This window comes from Dermacentor andersoni, chromosome 7 (genome assembly GCF_023375885.2).
Source record: "Dermacentor andersoni chromosome 7, qqDerAnde1_hic_scaffold, whole genome shotgun sequence".
Lineage (NCBI taxonomy): Eukaryota > Metazoa > Arthropoda > Arachnida > Ixodida > Ixodidae > Dermacentor > Dermacentor andersoni.
Genome location: NC_092820.1, coordinates 168,651,168 through 168,670,036, shown reverse-complemented (window position 1 = coordinate 168,670,036; position 18,869 = coordinate 168,651,168). Strand labels below are relative to the sequence as shown.

The 18,869-nt window shown below is 46.9% G+C and overlaps 1 protein-coding gene across 4 annotated transcripts in view; it reads left to right on the top strand.

Annotated features, from left to right (window-relative positions):
* Positions 1-3,548: 3,548 nt before the first annotated feature.
* The window catches only part of LOC126533058 (uncharacterized), a 28,694-nt gene continuing 13,373 nt past the window's right edge, over positions 3,549-18,869 (top strand). Inside the window, exons 1-3 of one of the 4 annotated variants that reach the window (XR_008612858.2) lie at positions 3,549-3,924; positions 7,037-7,297; positions 9,530-9,646. Coding sequence is in view for 3 of the 4 variants with exons in the window: in XM_055071718.2 (XP_054927693.1) it covers positions 3,750-3,924; positions 7,037-7,297; positions 9,530-9,646 (553 nt within the window). In the remaining variant the exon portion in view is untranslated. The remainder of the gene's footprint in view (positions 3,925-7,036; positions 7,298-9,529; positions 9,647-18,869) is intronic. The other 3 variants (XM_055071718.2, XM_055071717.2, XM_050180263.3) reach the window with 3 other exon arrangements.

Sequence of the window (18,869 nt, the reverse complement as noted above, 5' to 3'; positions counted from 1 at the left end):
TGGCTAAAAAAAAAAGAAGAAAAAAAAATAGAGACATTTCTGTCAGCGACCAACTCAAAACCTAACTGACGCTTAAGGACCCGAGCTGTTCATTTGTACAGCGTGAATGGCATATACGGTTTTCCCCAAATGTTTAAACATGCATGATGTGATGTAAGCAGCGTAACTCAATTGACTTAGTAAAAGTAATTCTCTTCTTCAAAAATATATATTTTTTTTTTTTTGCAATCCAAAATAGTGACTGTTGTAGTAAAACAGCTACTGGAAGGTGAATGGAAGGTGCGGTACTGCTCGAGCAGCAAATGAGATTGCGATATTGTGACGTTGTTATATATATATATATATATATATATATATATATATATATATATATACATATACTTACGTTTCGGAAGGCCGGACCCCGGCTGAAACGTCCATAAACCGCTTCATACGCGCGTCTACTTCACTGTGAATATTTACCCAGACCCAGAATTACCTTTCTCTCGTGTGTGTGTATATATATATATATATATATATATATATATATATATATATATATATATATATATATATATATATATATATATATATATATATATATATATATATATATATATATACACATAATGAGGCCGACAGCGATGCGTTGATGTTTAACCGAAAACTAGAACACCCAGGATATTGGATGTGTTGTCCATATTTGTTGACCACGAAAGGTGCTGCTACTAGGTATATATACCGTGTGTCCAAGCTAGCGTTAGCCAAACTGTCTCAAGCAAAAATTATTGAAAAAACACTGCACGATACGATTATAAGAGCTATGCTGTTCGGTCGTCAGAGGTGTGACTACCGAACGCCGTAGGTCTTATAATGGTACCTTGCAACGAAGGTTGTAAATCTTTATTTTCATTTAGCAGCTTGGATAACGCTAGGTGGGACACCCTATATGTTAGTGTATACAGTGACTATGTGCATTTGACATAAGCAGGTGACGGTGTGACATTACAAGCGATAAGCTTTAGCATACCGCGCACAATACAAAAACAGAGCTGTCTTCAACGCCGCTAAAACGAAACGCCCAAAAAGCTTACAATGCAGTTAGTGTAGGAATACAGCTGTCTGTCGTGTTAAGAGCAGCAGAACAAGCACCTTCCAAGATATGAATTGCAAGACGCGCTTGCAATGTGTATAACTGAGCATAACGCAATAGCACACCACGACACAAAGCCTATTTTTCTACCTGCTTCTTTTTAACACGCGTAAAAAATAACTTTTTTTCTTTATCTTACTCTTCGAAAGACATTTGGCTTCCTTTCATTGAAATTCACCAATCACACACATGCCACCATTAACGCCTCCCCCTCCCTTCAACTACCCAGCCTGCTTTGTTGACGACAGCTCAAACATCTGATTCCAGCCACTTATTGTGCATCAGCACTTGCAGTGCGCATATGCAAGGATGAAATGTATACTGAAATCGGTCTGCCATACTATGCCGTCACAAAACATGTTTTCGCGTCGGCTTATTTCTTATCCCGCTTAGAATACCTGTATCTCTCCCTTTCCCTGTGCGCCGATTACCCCTCACTTCAAAAAGAACCCGCCAATAAAACGCGGTAGCAAGGACAACTTTGCCGAATAAAAAAAAAAAAAGCAGTGAGAGAGAGAGAGAGAGAGAGAGAGAGAGAGAGCTCAGCCAGAAAACGAGAGAAAAGACACGCGTGCAACTTTTGGCCGCCAATTTCGTGTTCTAACAAACTTCACGGCCGGGTGACATACTCTATTGTGTGTGCCAACAAAGTGACAACTATTTCAGCAATATCCTGAAATCGCTGTTCCAGCGCAGAAACAATGAGCCTCTCATCTCGAGAGATGCAGTCTTATCGCCGTGAATCGAACAAAGCATTCCACGCGCGCCGTGCCTGATCAGAACGTTGAGGAAAACGCGGGAAGTCGCACGCAGGAGGAAATGCCTCGCTGAAAATAAATATTCACGAAGTAGCTGCGATTCTCTGCAGCCGGCCACGCATCGCGTCGAAATTATATGCACGGCGCTGAAAAGATAGTATAGACACTCTTCAAGACCGCTGAATTGGCTCGCTCGCATAGCTGGGCGCCCAAAATATGGCGGCGATGCGCATCACTTAAACGGCGGCCACGTGTTAAATGCACGTTTTTATTTGCCAAGCAGTTTCGTGCGCTCCACGAGAATATTTCATGAACAAAATCGCAATAGCAGCAATGGCGCACGCCAGATAGACAATATGTTAAGGCGTCTTTGAAGTGTTCCCTTTCCGTTTATGAAAAGGGTCTGTTCTTTCTGATGCAACTCTAAACTGAGAACAAAAGCAGTCCTGCAATACAGCTATGGCGAAGAGTTGCTACGTAAGAGAGACAGCCGTTCGGTATGCGCTACTCATTGCACGATTGCTGCGCGCCCACTATAATCTCGCGCTCTGAAGTGGAAACAGCAGCGTGCATTCGCTCACCAGAAAAGCGACAGTGCGATTGCATTCGTCACTTTCCTGCGTTCTAAAATCCCGCTCTCACTGGTTTGGCTTAAGAGGAAGCGTTAGCTCAGGTGCTCCTATCTAAATATATGTAAAAGGAGAATTCGTTTTTCTCGGCAACCACGGCACCAAAGTTGACGAGGTTTGTTTCATTCAAAAGAAAAACTTGAAATCTAGTGACTGTTGGTTTCGAATTCTTGATTTAGGTCGTCAACTTTTTACTAAAAATTGGCGAAGATCGCAAATTTTTAGAAAACGATACTATCAAGTTTACAACTTCGTAACTCAGCAACCAAAGCGATATCACAATTCTGTGAAATGCATCTAACAGTACATCTAAAGCGGACAAAATTTATATGTTACACATGAATGTCAAAAATTTTGTAAAGTGTAAATACAGCCTTTGCAGAACCCTTGTACACAACGTAACAAATTCACGTAAAATATACATTGATGTATGGAATATGTCCGCTTTGAATGAGCTAATGGATGCCGTTTACAGAACCGCGACATCTGTTATTGACGGAGAGCTATTAATTTGTAAACTTCGTGCTTCTTACTTTTTTTTTTCGAACTTTGGAATTTTTAAAAGTTTCTTCAACGAAATTCAGACCCTAAATCGCAATTCCGCTTTCAACAGTCACTAGAATTTTTCCTGTCTCAAATGCAACAAATTTCACTAAAGTGGGTCCAGGGGTTATCTCAGAAAAGCGTTTCTGCCTTTTGCCCGTATATTGAATGGGCCGCGTCGGAGTTGGAGCACCTGCGCGCTGTTCGGTTCGCGCAGGGTGGACGCGGCCGCGCACGCAAACCGTTAAAAAAGTTCATTAAATTATGGGGTTTTTCGAGCCAAAACTACTTTCTGATTATGAGGCACGCCGTAGTGGGGGACTCCGGTAATTCCGACCCCCTGGGGATCTTTAACGTGCACCTAAATGTAAGCACCGCGGGTGTTTTCGCATTTCGCCCCCATCGAAATGCGGCCGCCCCGGCCGGGATTCGATCCGGCGACCTCGTGCTCAGCAGCCCAACACCATAGCGCACACAAACCGCGGCGGGGACGGCTCGGCCCGTGTGTGTGTATATGCGCAGGAAGTTTACCGCGACAATCCATTGAGAAAACGAGCTCGACACTTCGAGCGCGTGCCGGCGGCGATTAGACGCAGACCGCAGCGACGAGTGTGTAGTCGCGGCCCCGTTTCCTGCCTTCGGCGCACACTCGGCGAGAACCAAACGCAGTAAGTAAAACAGGGCACAATGACCCTGCGAGCGAGGGGGCCTCTCGGGAACGTTTATCGACTTCGACGCTCTCCGCCAAAAGACACACACCGACCGATTCCGGGAGCACAGCTCGCAGAGACATCGTTGAGACGCGTACAGGTAACCGAGGAAGGACCGGATCAACACTCTTATAGGTGGCCCATGGTTGCAGGTAACCCCTTGCAGGTGCATAGAGTTCAGGTGTTCATTTGTGTGTACGTGTGAAAGTTATTAATTTTATACCGTAACCCGGTGCCGTAGTTGCATTGTAGATGACAGATGTCTCGGCTAACAATCTTCCATAAAACCTAACCCAACCTCCCCCTCCCTCCCCCAATATTCGGCAGCTCTAATTTAACCAGCCAATCGCACATTAACCCGTTTTGATCATACATATAAGGTATAGAATCACTATTTTCACGCACAGACTCACTTCAATATTCCTTACAGTGTTCGGGCATTAAGGAGTGAAACAAGATACCTAAATATGTCGCTGAAATTACTAACGACACAACATTTACCAAATCCCTTCAAGCCATAGATATAGAAATTCGGTCTTGTCGAGACTGAGTTGGAGTGAGCCCGGATGAGTAGGTATTTTTGGAAGGACTGGAGTCCAACCGTGTCGGCCCACAGTCAAGGGGTACATCTTGTGGGTCTGAGTGAATTCTGTTAATTTTGCCGACATATGTACATCAGCTAACGCAGCAGTATAGTTACCGTGTCTTCTAGCCGTCTTCCAATTTCTTGCCACGTCAATGTCTACTTCACTGATGTATCATCCTTGTATCTCGTTTCTTCCGAACAGAACACCGACGGTGTTCCGTCATTACAAGTCTGACGACCGAACCGAACAGCGTAGAGCTCTCAGAATAGTATCTAGCACAATGTTGTTAAATCTTTCTTTTCACTGGACAAATTAGGTAAAGTTAGCTGGAACCCTCTATAGACTGGATTTCTTATAGATCTCGATTTACTAAGTAGTCTACAGACCACCCAGCTTAAGATGTTCGCATGTGAACTTTTTGGGCTTCACCCCACAAAGCTCGAAGTGTCATGTTTGATACGCTGAGCTCAATACCTTGAAATGCTGATATTTATGGACGGAAAACTTAACGCAAAAAGCCCTAGTAGCGTTTTTGACGCGGTGTAGCGACGTTTCAACGGTGGATATATACTCGGCGTTCACTTGTGGATAGCTCACGAATTATACTAATTACGTTCAACTGCAGTAACATTTTTGTTGCTTGTACGAATGTGGTCTTCACCCACCGTGGTTGCTCAGTGGCTATGGTGTTGGGCTGCTGAGCAAGAGTCGCGGGATCGAATCCCGGCCACGGCGGCCGCATTTCGATGGGTGCGAAATGCGAAAACACCCGTGTACTTAGATTTAGGTGCACGGTAAAGGACCCCAGGTGGTTGAAATTTTCGGAGTCCTCCACTACGGCAAGCCTGATAATCAGAAAGTGGTTTTGGCACGTAAAACCCCATAATTTTAATGTGGTCTTCATTACGAGAAAGAAAGGTTATCAAATTGTAATTTTGTTTGGTGTAGAATGGTGTTTGGACTTTCTGGCCCATTAATTGAGATCAATAACCTTCCGGACGGCTTGTTTGCAGAAAGTGTACCAGAGAGCGCTCAATAAAACGGGCAGCTCCATAAGCGCGCAGCCTCTGCAAACAAATCCGCGACCATTCACCATGATTGTAGCCGCTCTTTTATGTTCCGTGCAGGACAAAATCATATTTCATGCAGCGACCTCCAATTAACACCTCTGTATTACGTCAGTTGGCTCCATTTGTCGGCCTGCAAATTTGCTAATCTAACTAAAAAAATTATTAAACTATGGGGTTTTACGTGCCAAAACCAAGATATGATTATGAGGCAGGCCGTAGTGGGGGGCTCCGCAAATTTTGACCACCTGGGGTTCTTCAACGTGCTCCTAAATCTAAGCACACGGGTGTTTTCGCATTTCGCCCCCAACGCAATGCGGCCGCCGCGGCCGAGATTCGATCCCGCGACCTATAGTGCTTAGCAGCCCAACACCATAGCCACTAAGCAACCACGGGGGGTGCTAATTTAACTGCACTACCTTCTCGATCTGCCATGTTTGAGCGCATTTCTCTTCCCTTGGCGCCCATTTTGTTACTCTGATAGACCACCGGTTGTCTGCTTTACGCTTTACATAAACTGACCAACTTCAGTTCTTTCTCTTAACCTTTAAAGGGACACTAAATAAAAAAATAATTTTAGCTGTATTAGTAAATTACCCTCTTAGTGCACACACACACAAAAAAAAAGCCACTCTACCGTCAAACTAGGCCTGATAAGCAAGAAGATACGCTCTACCATGAGGGAGCCAGAAAAGCCACTCCACCGTCAGACGAGGCCCGATAAGCTAGAAAAGACGCTAAAACAAAAGACGAGCGACGACGTACGCTAGGTCCATTCGATTCCGCCCTGCACTAGAGAACTAGTTACCGCCAGTTCAGTGCCAATCCTTGCTCGTGCGAAACCAGCGCAGCACCTCCCGCACGAACGCTGCACCGCCTCTCTGACGGGGGCAGAGGAAATGCTATGAACCCGCCCTGCACGAAGCCTGCCCAGTGAAACGAATGGCGACGTGCAGATGCTGCCATTTTGAAATGGTAAAACGAACAGCGAAGTGTGGCGCTTCGCGAAATAGTTCGAAAAGAGCAGGCAAATTCAATGGACTCGCTATCGCGACGTTCGCCGGGACGTCATGGTTTTTGACGACGTCTGCTAGGGCCTATATATATAGCCGGTGTTTTTGTCGTAGATACGGACAACGTTGCATTCTCAAGGAGGCAAATACTGAACATGGCAAGTTTCGTGAACTTCATTGCGTCCCAACTACCCAAGCACGAAAAAGAAAAAAAAAAGAAGAAACTTTGAAATTCATGACGTCACACTGAAGTGCAGTTAGGGCTTCTCGTTTCCGTGTATACCTATGTGGATTGGCATGAAACACAGCATACTTTTACATTTCTTATGTTCTGCACGTTCTACTAAGACTTCTTGCACTACACTATGTCTTTTTTTTTTTCTTATAGAGCATATTATTTGCAGTGCGCTCAGGGAACCAGTAAATATTACGGATCCGGTAATTTTATGATGCTTTATGTATAGCACTGTCAACAGTGTGGTATAAACCTCAAAACCGGTCCAGTCTCTCGCTCGCGGCTTTTCCATTTCACATCAATGCCACGGGTAATACTGCAGATAAATATCTGCGCGGCGACGTAAAATGTCCGGTGCGCAGGTTTCTCGGCTGTCTCGTACGCGCCCGCACGCCCAACTGCCGGTCCCACCCGGGCCGAAGGGCCGAGTCCAAGGGGGCCGCAGTCCACCGGAGGGGTGGCCGGCGGTGGCGCGCGCCCGGAGCAGACGACCAGCCCGAGCACGATGGCCGGCCACTATCGACGCCTCGAGGCTGCTATCGCAGACGCGCTGTTGGCACCCAGCTGCCGGCCATTCAAGACGGCGGGCGTTAGGCACGAACGGAACGTCAAGTTCTACACAGGTGAGCGCAGCTCTGCGCAGGTGCGCGAGGAGCGCAGACGCTGCCGGCGTGCGTACAGGCTTGCGTAAAGCCCTGCGCGCCGAGAGCGCCACCGTTCGAAATGCATTGAAACCGGCGCACTCGTTCAATCGCTCGTTTGGCCGGCGGAACATCTGAAGCCAGCTCTTGCAGGACACGTTGAGGTCCTGACGTACGCGTGCAGCTGTGGTGCTCTTTCCTTCCCTTCTTTTTCTTTTTAATTTTAGATTCCATCATTCTCATTGGTGAAGGGTAACAAGCTGGCGAGCGTCTAATTAACTTCTCTGCCTTTTATTATTTTATTCCGAGGCTCTGTTGTTGTTGGTGATGATTAATTAACGATCAAAATTAAATTCCGGGGTTTTACGTATCAAAGCCACAACAGGATTACGAGGCACACCATATAGTGGGGGACTCAGTATTAATTGTGACCACCTGAGGTTCTTATAACTTGCATCCGGTGCACGGTGAATGGGCGTTCTTGCATTTCAGCCCACATCGAAATGCGACCGCCGCGGCAGGGATTCGACCCCGCGCCCTCGGGCTTAGCAACGCAAGGCGAAAACCACTACGCCACAACGGCGGGCGTTGTCGATGACGATGATGCTGTCGTTGCATGCAGTTGTTGTTAGCTGTAAACATTTCCACCGCCTGCTAACAAAAAATACCGAACCGCCTGCTATCCCAAAATCCCAACTCTAGAGGATGAGATCTAAACGCTCAGAGCTCTAGAAAGCTAAGTGAGAGAAAGCAGTAAACCAAACGCTCCACCCTCGCTGCTAAAGAAGTATACACAGCGTATACACAGTATGCACACAACGCATCCAAAAGCAACAGAAAAATACCCATATTAAATAATTCGATCAGTATAGACTGTAGCAAAAGGGCAGCGGATTGGGCGAGTTGGTGTTCCATGGTAACAATAAAATTCAAACAGCGCTAGACGACACGACCAGAAAGAGGAGGAGACAAACACGGCGCTGATTTCTGGTCCTGTCGTCTAGCGCTGTTTGAATTTTATTGTTACCACAGACTGTAGCAAGACGCGGTCCCAACGGAAACAGTCAGAAATACATATGTTTCAGTAATGAAAAATGTTTCACTGCCTGACTAGGCACATTTGTCATGGACAAGTAACTTAGTAACGCTTTGTGCCACTGTGCTACAACTGTACAAAGTACTAACAGTCACTGGAGTGACACCTGTTTGTGGCAAATGCAACTGTTTTTGCAATAACTTTTTATTAATAAAACGCCATGCCATTCATTCTGTGCATTTCCGTGAAAACTGCACCGTGTTATTGTCTATGCTTTTTCTAATGATCTAATATTTACTTTTTCTGTTACTTTTGGATAGCCGGCTCTGTGTATCCGCGATTGCCCTGTAGAGTGCAAAAAGCGTGCTCGGGGTCACGGGGTCAGCCAAACGAGATCTCCAGAAATCTGAGAAGTGCAAGGAGTTTTCATAAAAGCGAAACTCATCCACCTGTCTTTTGGGAGAACGCTACAAAATGAAAGTCCATTCGGGTTCCTCTGAAAGCGAACTTCGCATTACGGTCGTGCGACCAGTTATATATTACAATGCTTATTGGCTGCGATCCTTTTTAAAAATTTATTCGTAAGCGAATTTCTAAAAATATTAATCCAGGATATAAAGTCAGACGTATATATGTACAGCTGTATGGAAGTGGTTTAAGCATGTTCTTCCCGTCAGCTTTCGTGAAAAAGTTTTCGCTCATTTCAAGAGTGCTTATTTGATCTCGACCGCTGTCCACTGCAGGTCCTGCAGTGGACATAAGAATAGGGTGATGGTGATGATGATGACAACACAATGATTGTTTTGAAAATTGTAATCCCCCACCGATGTATGTATGTATGTATGTATGTATGTATGTATGTATGTATGTATGCATGCATGCATGCATGCATGTATGTATGTATGTATGTATGTATGTATGTATGTATGTATGTATGTATGTATGTATGCATGCATGTATGCATGTATGTATGTACATAGATGGATTATGATGGAGCTCATGACTGTCACCGTACAATTCAGCTTAGTTCAGCCTATCCAATATTTTTAGATAATGGTCGGGACACATATAAAACGGAAAAATAATTAATGGCTTGCAAGTGTCTGAGTCTGCGGTTCCACCTATAGCTGTTCCTCTTGTTTCCTCCCTGTGATGCGAAAACCCAACAAATGGAACAGGCTGGAGCCCATGGGTGTACTCCAACTTCCTGTCGCCGAATGAACTACACGACTCTGGGTACCATAGCCTCTCTCGCAAGCCCTTCGGAGAGACACCAACCAAGGCTCCACAAGCGGGTAAGTGCATTGTGTTCTATATATACGGGCAAGCGGGGGCGAGCCGCCCAGTTTTCTTTATGGGTACACTAAATGCGGTAATCAATTACTGGACTGATAGATTCGAACATTCTCATATTTCTGAAGTTGAGAATACGTCACTCGCCGGCCGCACAAGCGTGACTAGCCAAAAAGAACGCGAGAACGAAAAACGCGTGGCACTAGCTCCTCGTCAGGCAGTTTTCTCAGCACCTTGTGGGAGCTAGACAAATGTTTGCCAGTAAAGATGTTTCCCCTGATGCGTTCGGAGCGGTAATCGAAGAATCAGCCTGCCATCCGTTGATTAGTAGCGTAACCGGGTGGGCTGGTTGTTCTGGTAATATAATGCGCGTAAAGCGCTTCTGTCACGCTATTAAACGTTCGTGCTTTACACACAATTTGCTGTCCAATGTTCTTGCATAAAATTGGGCTTAGATCAAATACTCGCATAAAAGGCGAACATGATGCATCATCGGTGACGTCATAAATCCTCGCCCCCGCACATGACCTCCTAAAGTCAGTGTCTCTGTTGTCGTTACGAATCACGCGACGCGAACGGCGCGAAACACTCCGGCGCAGTCAGCAATTTGTGCCATTTTATTTTACAGCGGAGCTGTCTTAGGCTAGTTTCCAGCGTTTCGTGATGTACGTAGGCAAAAACGATGGCGGCGTCTGTAGAGCTAAAATAGCATAAGGCAAAATCGTATCAGCGTATGTGTCCCAGCTGCGCTTGAGGCCAGATGTGTCAAAACCGGTGATGGATGACGGTTTGATGCGTATACGTAAACAACGACAGCGCAGCCATTGCTCCCTGTGCCTTCCCGACGTGGTATCTGCCGACGCATGCGCAGTACAGACTGCGGACGGAACCGTTGTCGCCACCGTAGACGTTCATCCCGGAACGTCAAAGAGGGACGTGTAAGACTTTATGATCGACACATTTGGGTGGGTCCTCCCAGTGGACACCAATCCCATCGTCACTGTGTGTGACCTTAACGTCGATATGTATCGCCCCGACGAAAAGTGGTTCTTGGCGTTTTTCTCGGAAAGGTTCCGCCTTCAATGTTACACCAAGACCAAAGCCTCCACGACGCGTCATCGGTCGTGCATAGACCTAACGTTCGCTATAAGAACATCTCCAGTGTCGTCATATGGGCGTCTATGACAGCGACCATAAAGCCATAATTACTGTGGTCACGAGATACACTTACATACAAATAAACATAACAACGTGCGTATCTGTGTTATATTTTGTTGATTTATTTTATTTACAGTTAAATACAGCGCCGCTGGTCATCCAGCTTCACAGAGTGGAATAGCTCTAAATTTTTTTTCTAGAGAGGTGTTGTTGTTGTCGTCGTTGTGCTCAGACTGGTGCATACAAAGTAAAGGCAGAACGCGTACACGCGAAATTTTGTCGTCGTACCAAGCTTCCTGGTCAGCCGCAGCTGTTAACCGCTGACGGAACATAGGTGCTTCGCGACAAAAACACTACCGCTGAAACGTAAAAACGCTTAGATTACCGTAACAGCTATCACAGAAAGTAAGACATGAGAAAAAAAAAAGCGCGCGTTTCTGGCGCATCCCCCCTCTTCCCCCTTGGTAAGAGAGTCGACGAGACCAGACTAGCTGCAGGCAGCTTTTTCGTATCGCCGATGACGCGAGTACTATGACAGCCCGCCTGCAAGAAAGAGAGAACAAGAGGGAAAGAAAGAAAGAAAGAAAGAAAGAAAGAAAGAAAGAAAGAAAGAAAGAAAGAAAGAAAGAAAGAAAGGACATCTCCAGAGTGTATGGAGACATGCAAGCTGACCAGCAGCGGAACGACAGCTGATAAGTTCGCCACCAAAGCACGAGCGAGCGTTACGAGCGCGCCGCTCAAAACAATGAGCCGGAAATGCAGGACCAAAGTCCGGTGGTCTGCGAGGGCAAAGGTTTCCAATGGACAACGAACCCGCAGTGTTTGGCCGCGAGGCTTTTCCGAACAGTCGACTTCTGGATGCGCATACGTTTGCGTGTGTTCAGAAATACGCGAAAAAAAAACAGGAGAGGAAAGGGGAAGCAGACGACACGCAGGGCCTTGTGCCGTCTGCTCCGCCTGTCCATGTTGTGTTGCGTAAGTGGCGCGTGCGTAAGTCGTACAGCGGGACGCGAATGAATGAGTGACGCGAGTGGAGCGAGTGATAAGAACCTCGACACGGTCAGAGACGCAAACAGGAGAAAACACAAGCAAGGCCTACTAAACAAACTTCCGGTGAAGAGAAAAACGCAGAACATTTACTAAATCTTTAGCCATTGCTATATGATGACGCAGAAGTTGCCATTTGTTTTATTTAACTACGATATATACTCCAGGGTGTCTACCAAGTTGACATTTCCAAATTCCCTGAGTTTTCCAGGTTTTCCCTGAGTGCCGTTGCACACTTCCCTGAGTGATGCAGAACTATGTTTTATGTCAAGACGGGCTGAAACCATATCGCCTGATGCTGTAACTCTCTAGTAAGCACATGAAAAAATAAGAAAGTGGTTTAATCCAATTTGAATACTAAGGAGTAGTGTTTATGTTATTCAAAAAGAGAATAGAAGGCAGGGGTTAGTAAAATGCACAGCAAATAAAGTGCCTTCGAAAAAAATTGCAAATGAAGTCGGATATTCACAAATATACGAATAAAAAGGAGATGCACATAGTAGCAAATATATTCGAATATGAGCTATTTCTATCAACTGATAGCAAGCTCAGTGGTATGAGGCCCGAACCCTGTCACAATTGAGATTCTCTCTCAACCGCTCGTAAGTCAGCCTCAACTGTCCTGACATACTCTCAGCCCGCGCATGACGCCTGAGTGTTGTGTTTCACTGCTCTAAAGAGCTTATTTTGCTTTGGATGCGGGACACCTGCATCTCGGCATCAGCCAAAATTTTGTTTTTTGAGCTCAAACTTCTTCAAAACGGCGGCAGCAAGCTTCCTTTCCCGCTTATTCCTTAATGCATACATCATTTCTGTTCTTGTCCCCCTTTGGCCACTCGTTCACCCCAAGGACCATTTGAAGCATCTTGGCCAGTTCACAGTCCACGACCGATTTTTAGAACTCCCTAGGGGTCGGGAAAACGTTCGAAAAATCGGCGAGTTGGAAAAAAATAAATGCGTGTCATTTACTGCCCTTAGGGGTTCTAACCGCGACAGGCACGTCCGAAAACGCTCTAAGCCTATCGGTACACATATTAGGCATATCGGCGCTCGTACTGTGACAGGAATTACAGGGTGCACGCGTGTATATTTAAGGAATGCATATTGTGTTCCGTGGCAATATCCCCTTCTAACGCTTGTTATGCTTCACTACAATACTTATGCGTATGCTTCACCATGTAACACTTCTGTACAAAGGCGAAGCTGACTTTCGGGAATCGGCATTATGCAACGCACCGTGCTTTCTAAGTTCCTAAGCCAATCACGAGGACCATAAATTCGGAGTCCGTGCCATTGCTGACAGCAGCTAATTCTTTCAATAAAAAACTCGGCATCCAACGGCAAGAAGCTTCAGCGCGAACGTCGAAGCAGCTAGGCCTTGCGTTGCCGCAGTGGTGGCAACGGCTGCCAGCGGATCTACGTGCGAGAGTGCCGGTTCGAGGTGGCGAAGTAATCAAAACAGCAGCGGTGGTACCTTTGGTTATTGCCGTTTCGGACCCGCGGTCACGGCAAAACGTCCGGAAAATCGGACGGCGAAGAGTTCTTGCGTCCGAAATTTCACACGTTCCGATACGTTGACTCTATGGGTTACGTGGCGGTGCCGCGAAGCCGTCCAAATTATCGGGAATCCGGAAACTCGGTCGTTGACTGCACACTGGCAACTCCTCCAGCCGACGACAGCGCGTAAAAGACGATTCATTACCATTCCTGTCTGTTGCTCGAGCCAGCATTACCGCGACTTTCGACCCTTTCAATAAAATTGGCGCTAATTTTCCCTGATAGAGGCCCAAATTCCCTGAGTTTTCCCTGACTTTTTCCAGACTACTCAAAATCCCTGAGAATTCCCGGTTTTCCCGGTTGGTAGACACCCTGTACTCCTCTATGTAACCCCCTCCCCCTATTTTGAAGGAGCATGTAGATAATTTATAAACTATCAATTTTCTTCTTCGGTAGAGATGAATTTTGAAATATTGTACATTATTTCTACACTGCTCAGTCGCTATGAAGATAACGTGCGTGCATAAACTCCATGTAATATGAGGCGAGTAATATGCTGCATTGTCAAACCTATCATGCTGGTCCGGAGACCTCACCTGAAAACTAAGTAAAACATCCACAGCCTTCGGCACGGATGAAATACGTTTAAGCTGAATTAAGGTAATGCTTAAGCCAACTAGCTCAGCTGAGAAACATCGCACACTCTCTTATAGCCCATGCGTTGTGTTTGGACGTCAAACCCAATCGACTAATCATGACAGGCGGCGCAAATAGAATGGACTACAAGAAAATTGGCAGTTTAGCCCGAAGGGCCAAGCATTGACAGTGATATTGAACTCCTCGGAAGGTGTTCTATAACTACGCAGGTGCGACATCTTGGCGCGACGCAGAACGCAAGGCAACTTCTGCTGGGTAGAAGGAACATCGCTCTAGCATCTGCCAGGCGTCTCACAATGCTGGCGTGCTCTGCCACCGAGCCGATTGAGCGGAGCGTGGATTATGCGTTCCATTTCGCTTCGCCTATTTTCAAGTAGAGCGCACTCCGCGTACCTCTCTGAAAGCCACCGAGCTTGAAGCCTCCTAACGCTGCATCCTCATTGCGCCAGTAGTAGCGATGATGATGATGATGGCTACTGGCATGCAATTTTAATAGGGGTGGCGAGGAACAATCACCTATTACAGTGTGTGTGAGCTACTTAAACAACCATTCGATTCGCCTTGCACTTCGTGAACTATATAGTTGCCGCCAGTTCAGTTACAGTTCTTGCTCGTTAAAAACCGGCATGGCACGTCCTGCACAAGCCCTCCACTACTTGTCTGATGAGTGCAAGGAAGTATGTGACCGTGGCCCGCGCGAAGACTGCGCTGTATGAAACGAATGGCGACGTGCAGATGCCGCCATATTGTTGAGCTGGTTAAGCGAACAGGTGAGTGCAGCACCTTGAGACATAGTTCAGATAACGCAGGCGAATTGAATTCACCTTACGCGCTGCCGTACCGTATAGTCTAACATTCTGTCTCTGCTTTATCTCGTAGAGCCTATACATAGGCGCCCATGCCAAGCGTGGCCCAGAGAGATACCAAAGAGGGATTGGCTGCAATCAATGCGCGCAGGCCTTGTTATTCAGCACGCGTTGGCACACTCTGAGGTGTGCTTAGAGAAAAGAGTTCCTTCCTTATCCACCGCGTACACAACCTACACATGTTTGCCGCTGATACGTTTGTGAGCGCCTTCCATAATCTTTCGCCCCGCTGCATCGTATCCGCCTTTTCCTCCTCCGCACAAACCGCTCCACTGCGCATCGAAGCACGAAATGGAACATGGGCGAACGCGATAAGCGGCTGTGGATGGAAAATAGGAAAAGAACAGCCTGGCCTAGCCTGCGGTCACGGGCCCGTAGTCGTATGCTGGGGACGCTTAGCTCGGACGCACATCGCAGTCGCACGAATCACCACACGTTATAGCTACAGCGCGGCCACCGAGATTGTCAGTTTGATGAAAGGTCACGGAGGCAGTGGCGAAGGCCCCTATGCCCTATTTGCTACTAAAAGCAGACGTCACCTGGCTCAATTGTAAACGTTGGTTACACAGAGGCAGTTTTAAAGTGTTTGATCACAAAAGTCTTCAAACAGCTTCATTATTCTAGAGAAGATAAGGTAAAGGTAAATGTCCCGTCGCCATGCTGCCAGCAAACGACGTTTCTTCCCTGCCTTCTGCCACACCGGAGCCGAGACACCGCGTCAGGTATGCGTCACAAGCCCCGCTTCCTTTCCATTCCTCCTCTTCCTTGTGGCGCATTTCTAGTGGCTTGACATGTGGCGGTTTCGAGCGTTCTACGTTGGCTGATTTACTGAAGCCACGTGCCGTAAGCGGTGACGTTGAAGGCAGTGCGTCTGGCCAGGTGTCATTTGGCGTAGAGGCGTTTGTGCGCGCGGCCTTGACTCTTCGGCAGAAAGTGGGGCTTCTTCGCGAGGAAGGGCGGAGGGACTTTCATTTGAAATTTGAGACGTTCTCGCATCGTGCATGATGATACTTTGTAGACACGATCATCAGCGCGTGATCTACGAATTGCGAAATATAGTGAGTAATTGCGCCACACATCAACCCAATTCAATGCGCCTGACCAACAGGCCCACGCCGCCACCCTGGCGAGAAGTCCTTTAAAAGGAGGTCGCCATGCTACCGTGTCAGGCTAAAGTTATACGTTCTGCAATAATGATAACAGTCATAAACTATGATACTACTGCCCTACCACTGGACGGGCACTTGCTATGTCATTTAATAACACTGCATTCAGTTGAATCACATATTTTCCAAATATAAAGGGAACGGCTATTCGCGCTGTTGAATGATAGTAACCACCGTTTATAGATCCTTGTAACAGCCGCATAGATTTTGATGATTTGGTTATATCACGCTAGGTCGAAATAATGCATAAAGAAAACTGATTGGAATGTCACACGTCACGTAGCAGCTACAAGAGTCGCCAAGCTCCACGGCAGGGCTTACTGACATTCATAGGACTGATCAAAGTATGAAAAGCGGCTGTAACAGGCTGCAATTTGAAGGCGAGCGCTGCTTTTTTTCTTTTTTCTGCATGATATATTAATGATATGAACATCCCTTTTGACATGGGCGGTTAGCGCCTACAAGTTCGTCTTTTTTTTTTTTCCGAGCAACGACGCCATCTGTCACTGATAAGGCGAAACACGAGGCAGAGAGCGGGAGATTACAAACGTTCCGCTTTTAGCTCGACAGATGGCGAACTAATCGCTGTCGGTTCAAAATGAGCCGTGAAATGCACAGTTCTTGTGGTTAATAGAGAGCTTTAGATTAGGGGGACGTAAGCGTTTGGGGCCCCAAACGCTTGCGTCCCCCTAATCTAAAACTCTCGAATATTTTTCTGTAGTGCATTCTCCCGCGCTGTCCAACGTGTTAACTGGAATAACGCTGGTGCACTTCGCGGCGCAAACCAGTGCAAGGCACAGGCTAAATTTCTGCCAGATTAATATGCTTTCAGTACTGACTAATTCTGCAACGTGTATCCTAAAGTTTTTAATGTAAAGGTTATTAGTCAGAAAGTGGTGATTAGTTAATTTTCGCACTGACGATTACGATGCAAAATTTTGATGTCCGCCGCTGTGTGAAGCTTATAGTAAAAAAGTCGCAGAATCGTCCGAAAAGCGAAGCATCGGTTGCGATAGCAAATTAGTAGACAGCTAAACGAAGTAAACATATTAGTTTTATCGGTCGTACAACCTCGCAAAGATTCGCTTACTAACTACTTTAACAAGCACGGTGCCACGCGCGCACAGGTAAGCATGACCACATCTCGTTCGATGACCGCGGAAACTCGCTGTCAAAACGCTGGAGCATGGCCGCTGCTGGAGTGAGTAAGAGTGGCAGCAGCAGCTAGCTAATTGGCTTTCGGGCTGTCTCGCTGCAACGCGAACTAAACGTCGAAAGCACAGCGTATACGAAGCTACAGGCCCTCCGCGTACTTTGTCCACATCGCAGATCGCGTTGAAGATGAGGCCCACGCGGGCGGGCACTTAGTCCACGTCGCAGATGGCTTGCAAGATACGGCGCCCGCGCGGTAAGCAGCAGCTGCCGGAGTAGAACACCCCCCCTTGCCTCACCCCCCGCCCCGTGCCTCGCGCGCGTTCCGCCTTCCTCCCTCGCGCGCGCGATTGAGCCGCGATCGTCGGCTGACCCTCTCAAGCTTTCACTCGCACACATAGCGCACGGCGACGATGCTATTGTGTTCGGACTTTATACGGAACATCACGGCGACGGCGACGGCAGAAACGCGCTTGGAGTATCCATATAACTGCTAGCGCAACAAAATTTGCGTCTCATCGCGAACCACTTATTATTCTCGATAATCAGAATCAGTCGACCGGGGAAACACGCAGTGCGCGTGGGTGCACTCCGGATTCTATCCCACGATAAGACACGCCAGACAGGAGAAGCTATTGGGGGCACGACCTATTCATCCTGCGAAAATAAAGTGACCTGAAGTCGGCGCAAAAGCTTTATATGTACACACAGACTCTCCTAAAATTTCAAATATACGCTGACTTTCAGACAGGGTACCGCACTCCCATACGTGACCGTTAGCAATGTGGCAAACATCCCGAGTGCTCCAATAGTGTCCAAAACCCGGCGCGCTTACGTGTTTCCGGCTACCGAAATCGCTTCCGCCGCATTATTCAACCAGCAAAAGCATAACCATCTTGCGCTGCCCCTTCAAGATGTTCAACCAGTACCAACTCGCCCAAATGTCGATCCTTCTCAAAGCATAGCCTTTAAGATCCGCATTCTAACTCCACAAAGCGCCACGCTATGCGGCGTGTATTTGGACACCACGTATACATCGTGCTTTCCTTTGACAGAAGAGACGCAAAAACGAAAGACGGGCGGCGGCAACGCTTTCAATTTCCCGCACCATCTTGCCGTAACGTCATGGGTTCCGACGGCGCCGCTGCTCAGGCCTAGTTAATATTGTTTTTTATCGGGGAAGATGCAGTCTATACAACGCATTCTAAAGGAAGCGACGAATGAACTTGGCAAGCTTCAGGAACATTTACCTAGTCGCACCGACCCAATTACGCAAATATAATTTGCAATCCGTGACGTCACACTGACGTATCGGCGTGGGGTTCCGGCGCGAAATTCAAAAACGAAAATTTTATTTCTTTCTTCTGTTAATCAACGTACTTACTGCGAGATTAACGAAAGTAAAGTTTTTAAGGAACAGTGTATCAGTCTAGGCTGATAAATGTGTTTCTCCTTAGTGTCCCTTTAAATAACCATCACCTAGCGCGAGCACTTTCCGAGCAGGCGATCGAGCGAGCGGCAAAACGTCAGGATATTTTGCCACGTCACCACATCCTGCGTCCCGTCACGTACATCTCACGGCAAACGAAATCTAAACAAGTGCGTAGAAAAACTATCATGCAGGACCCCAAATAGTAACTTGTTTACGGCTGCCCGAAGCTTGCCAGTCGTAAATGTCACGT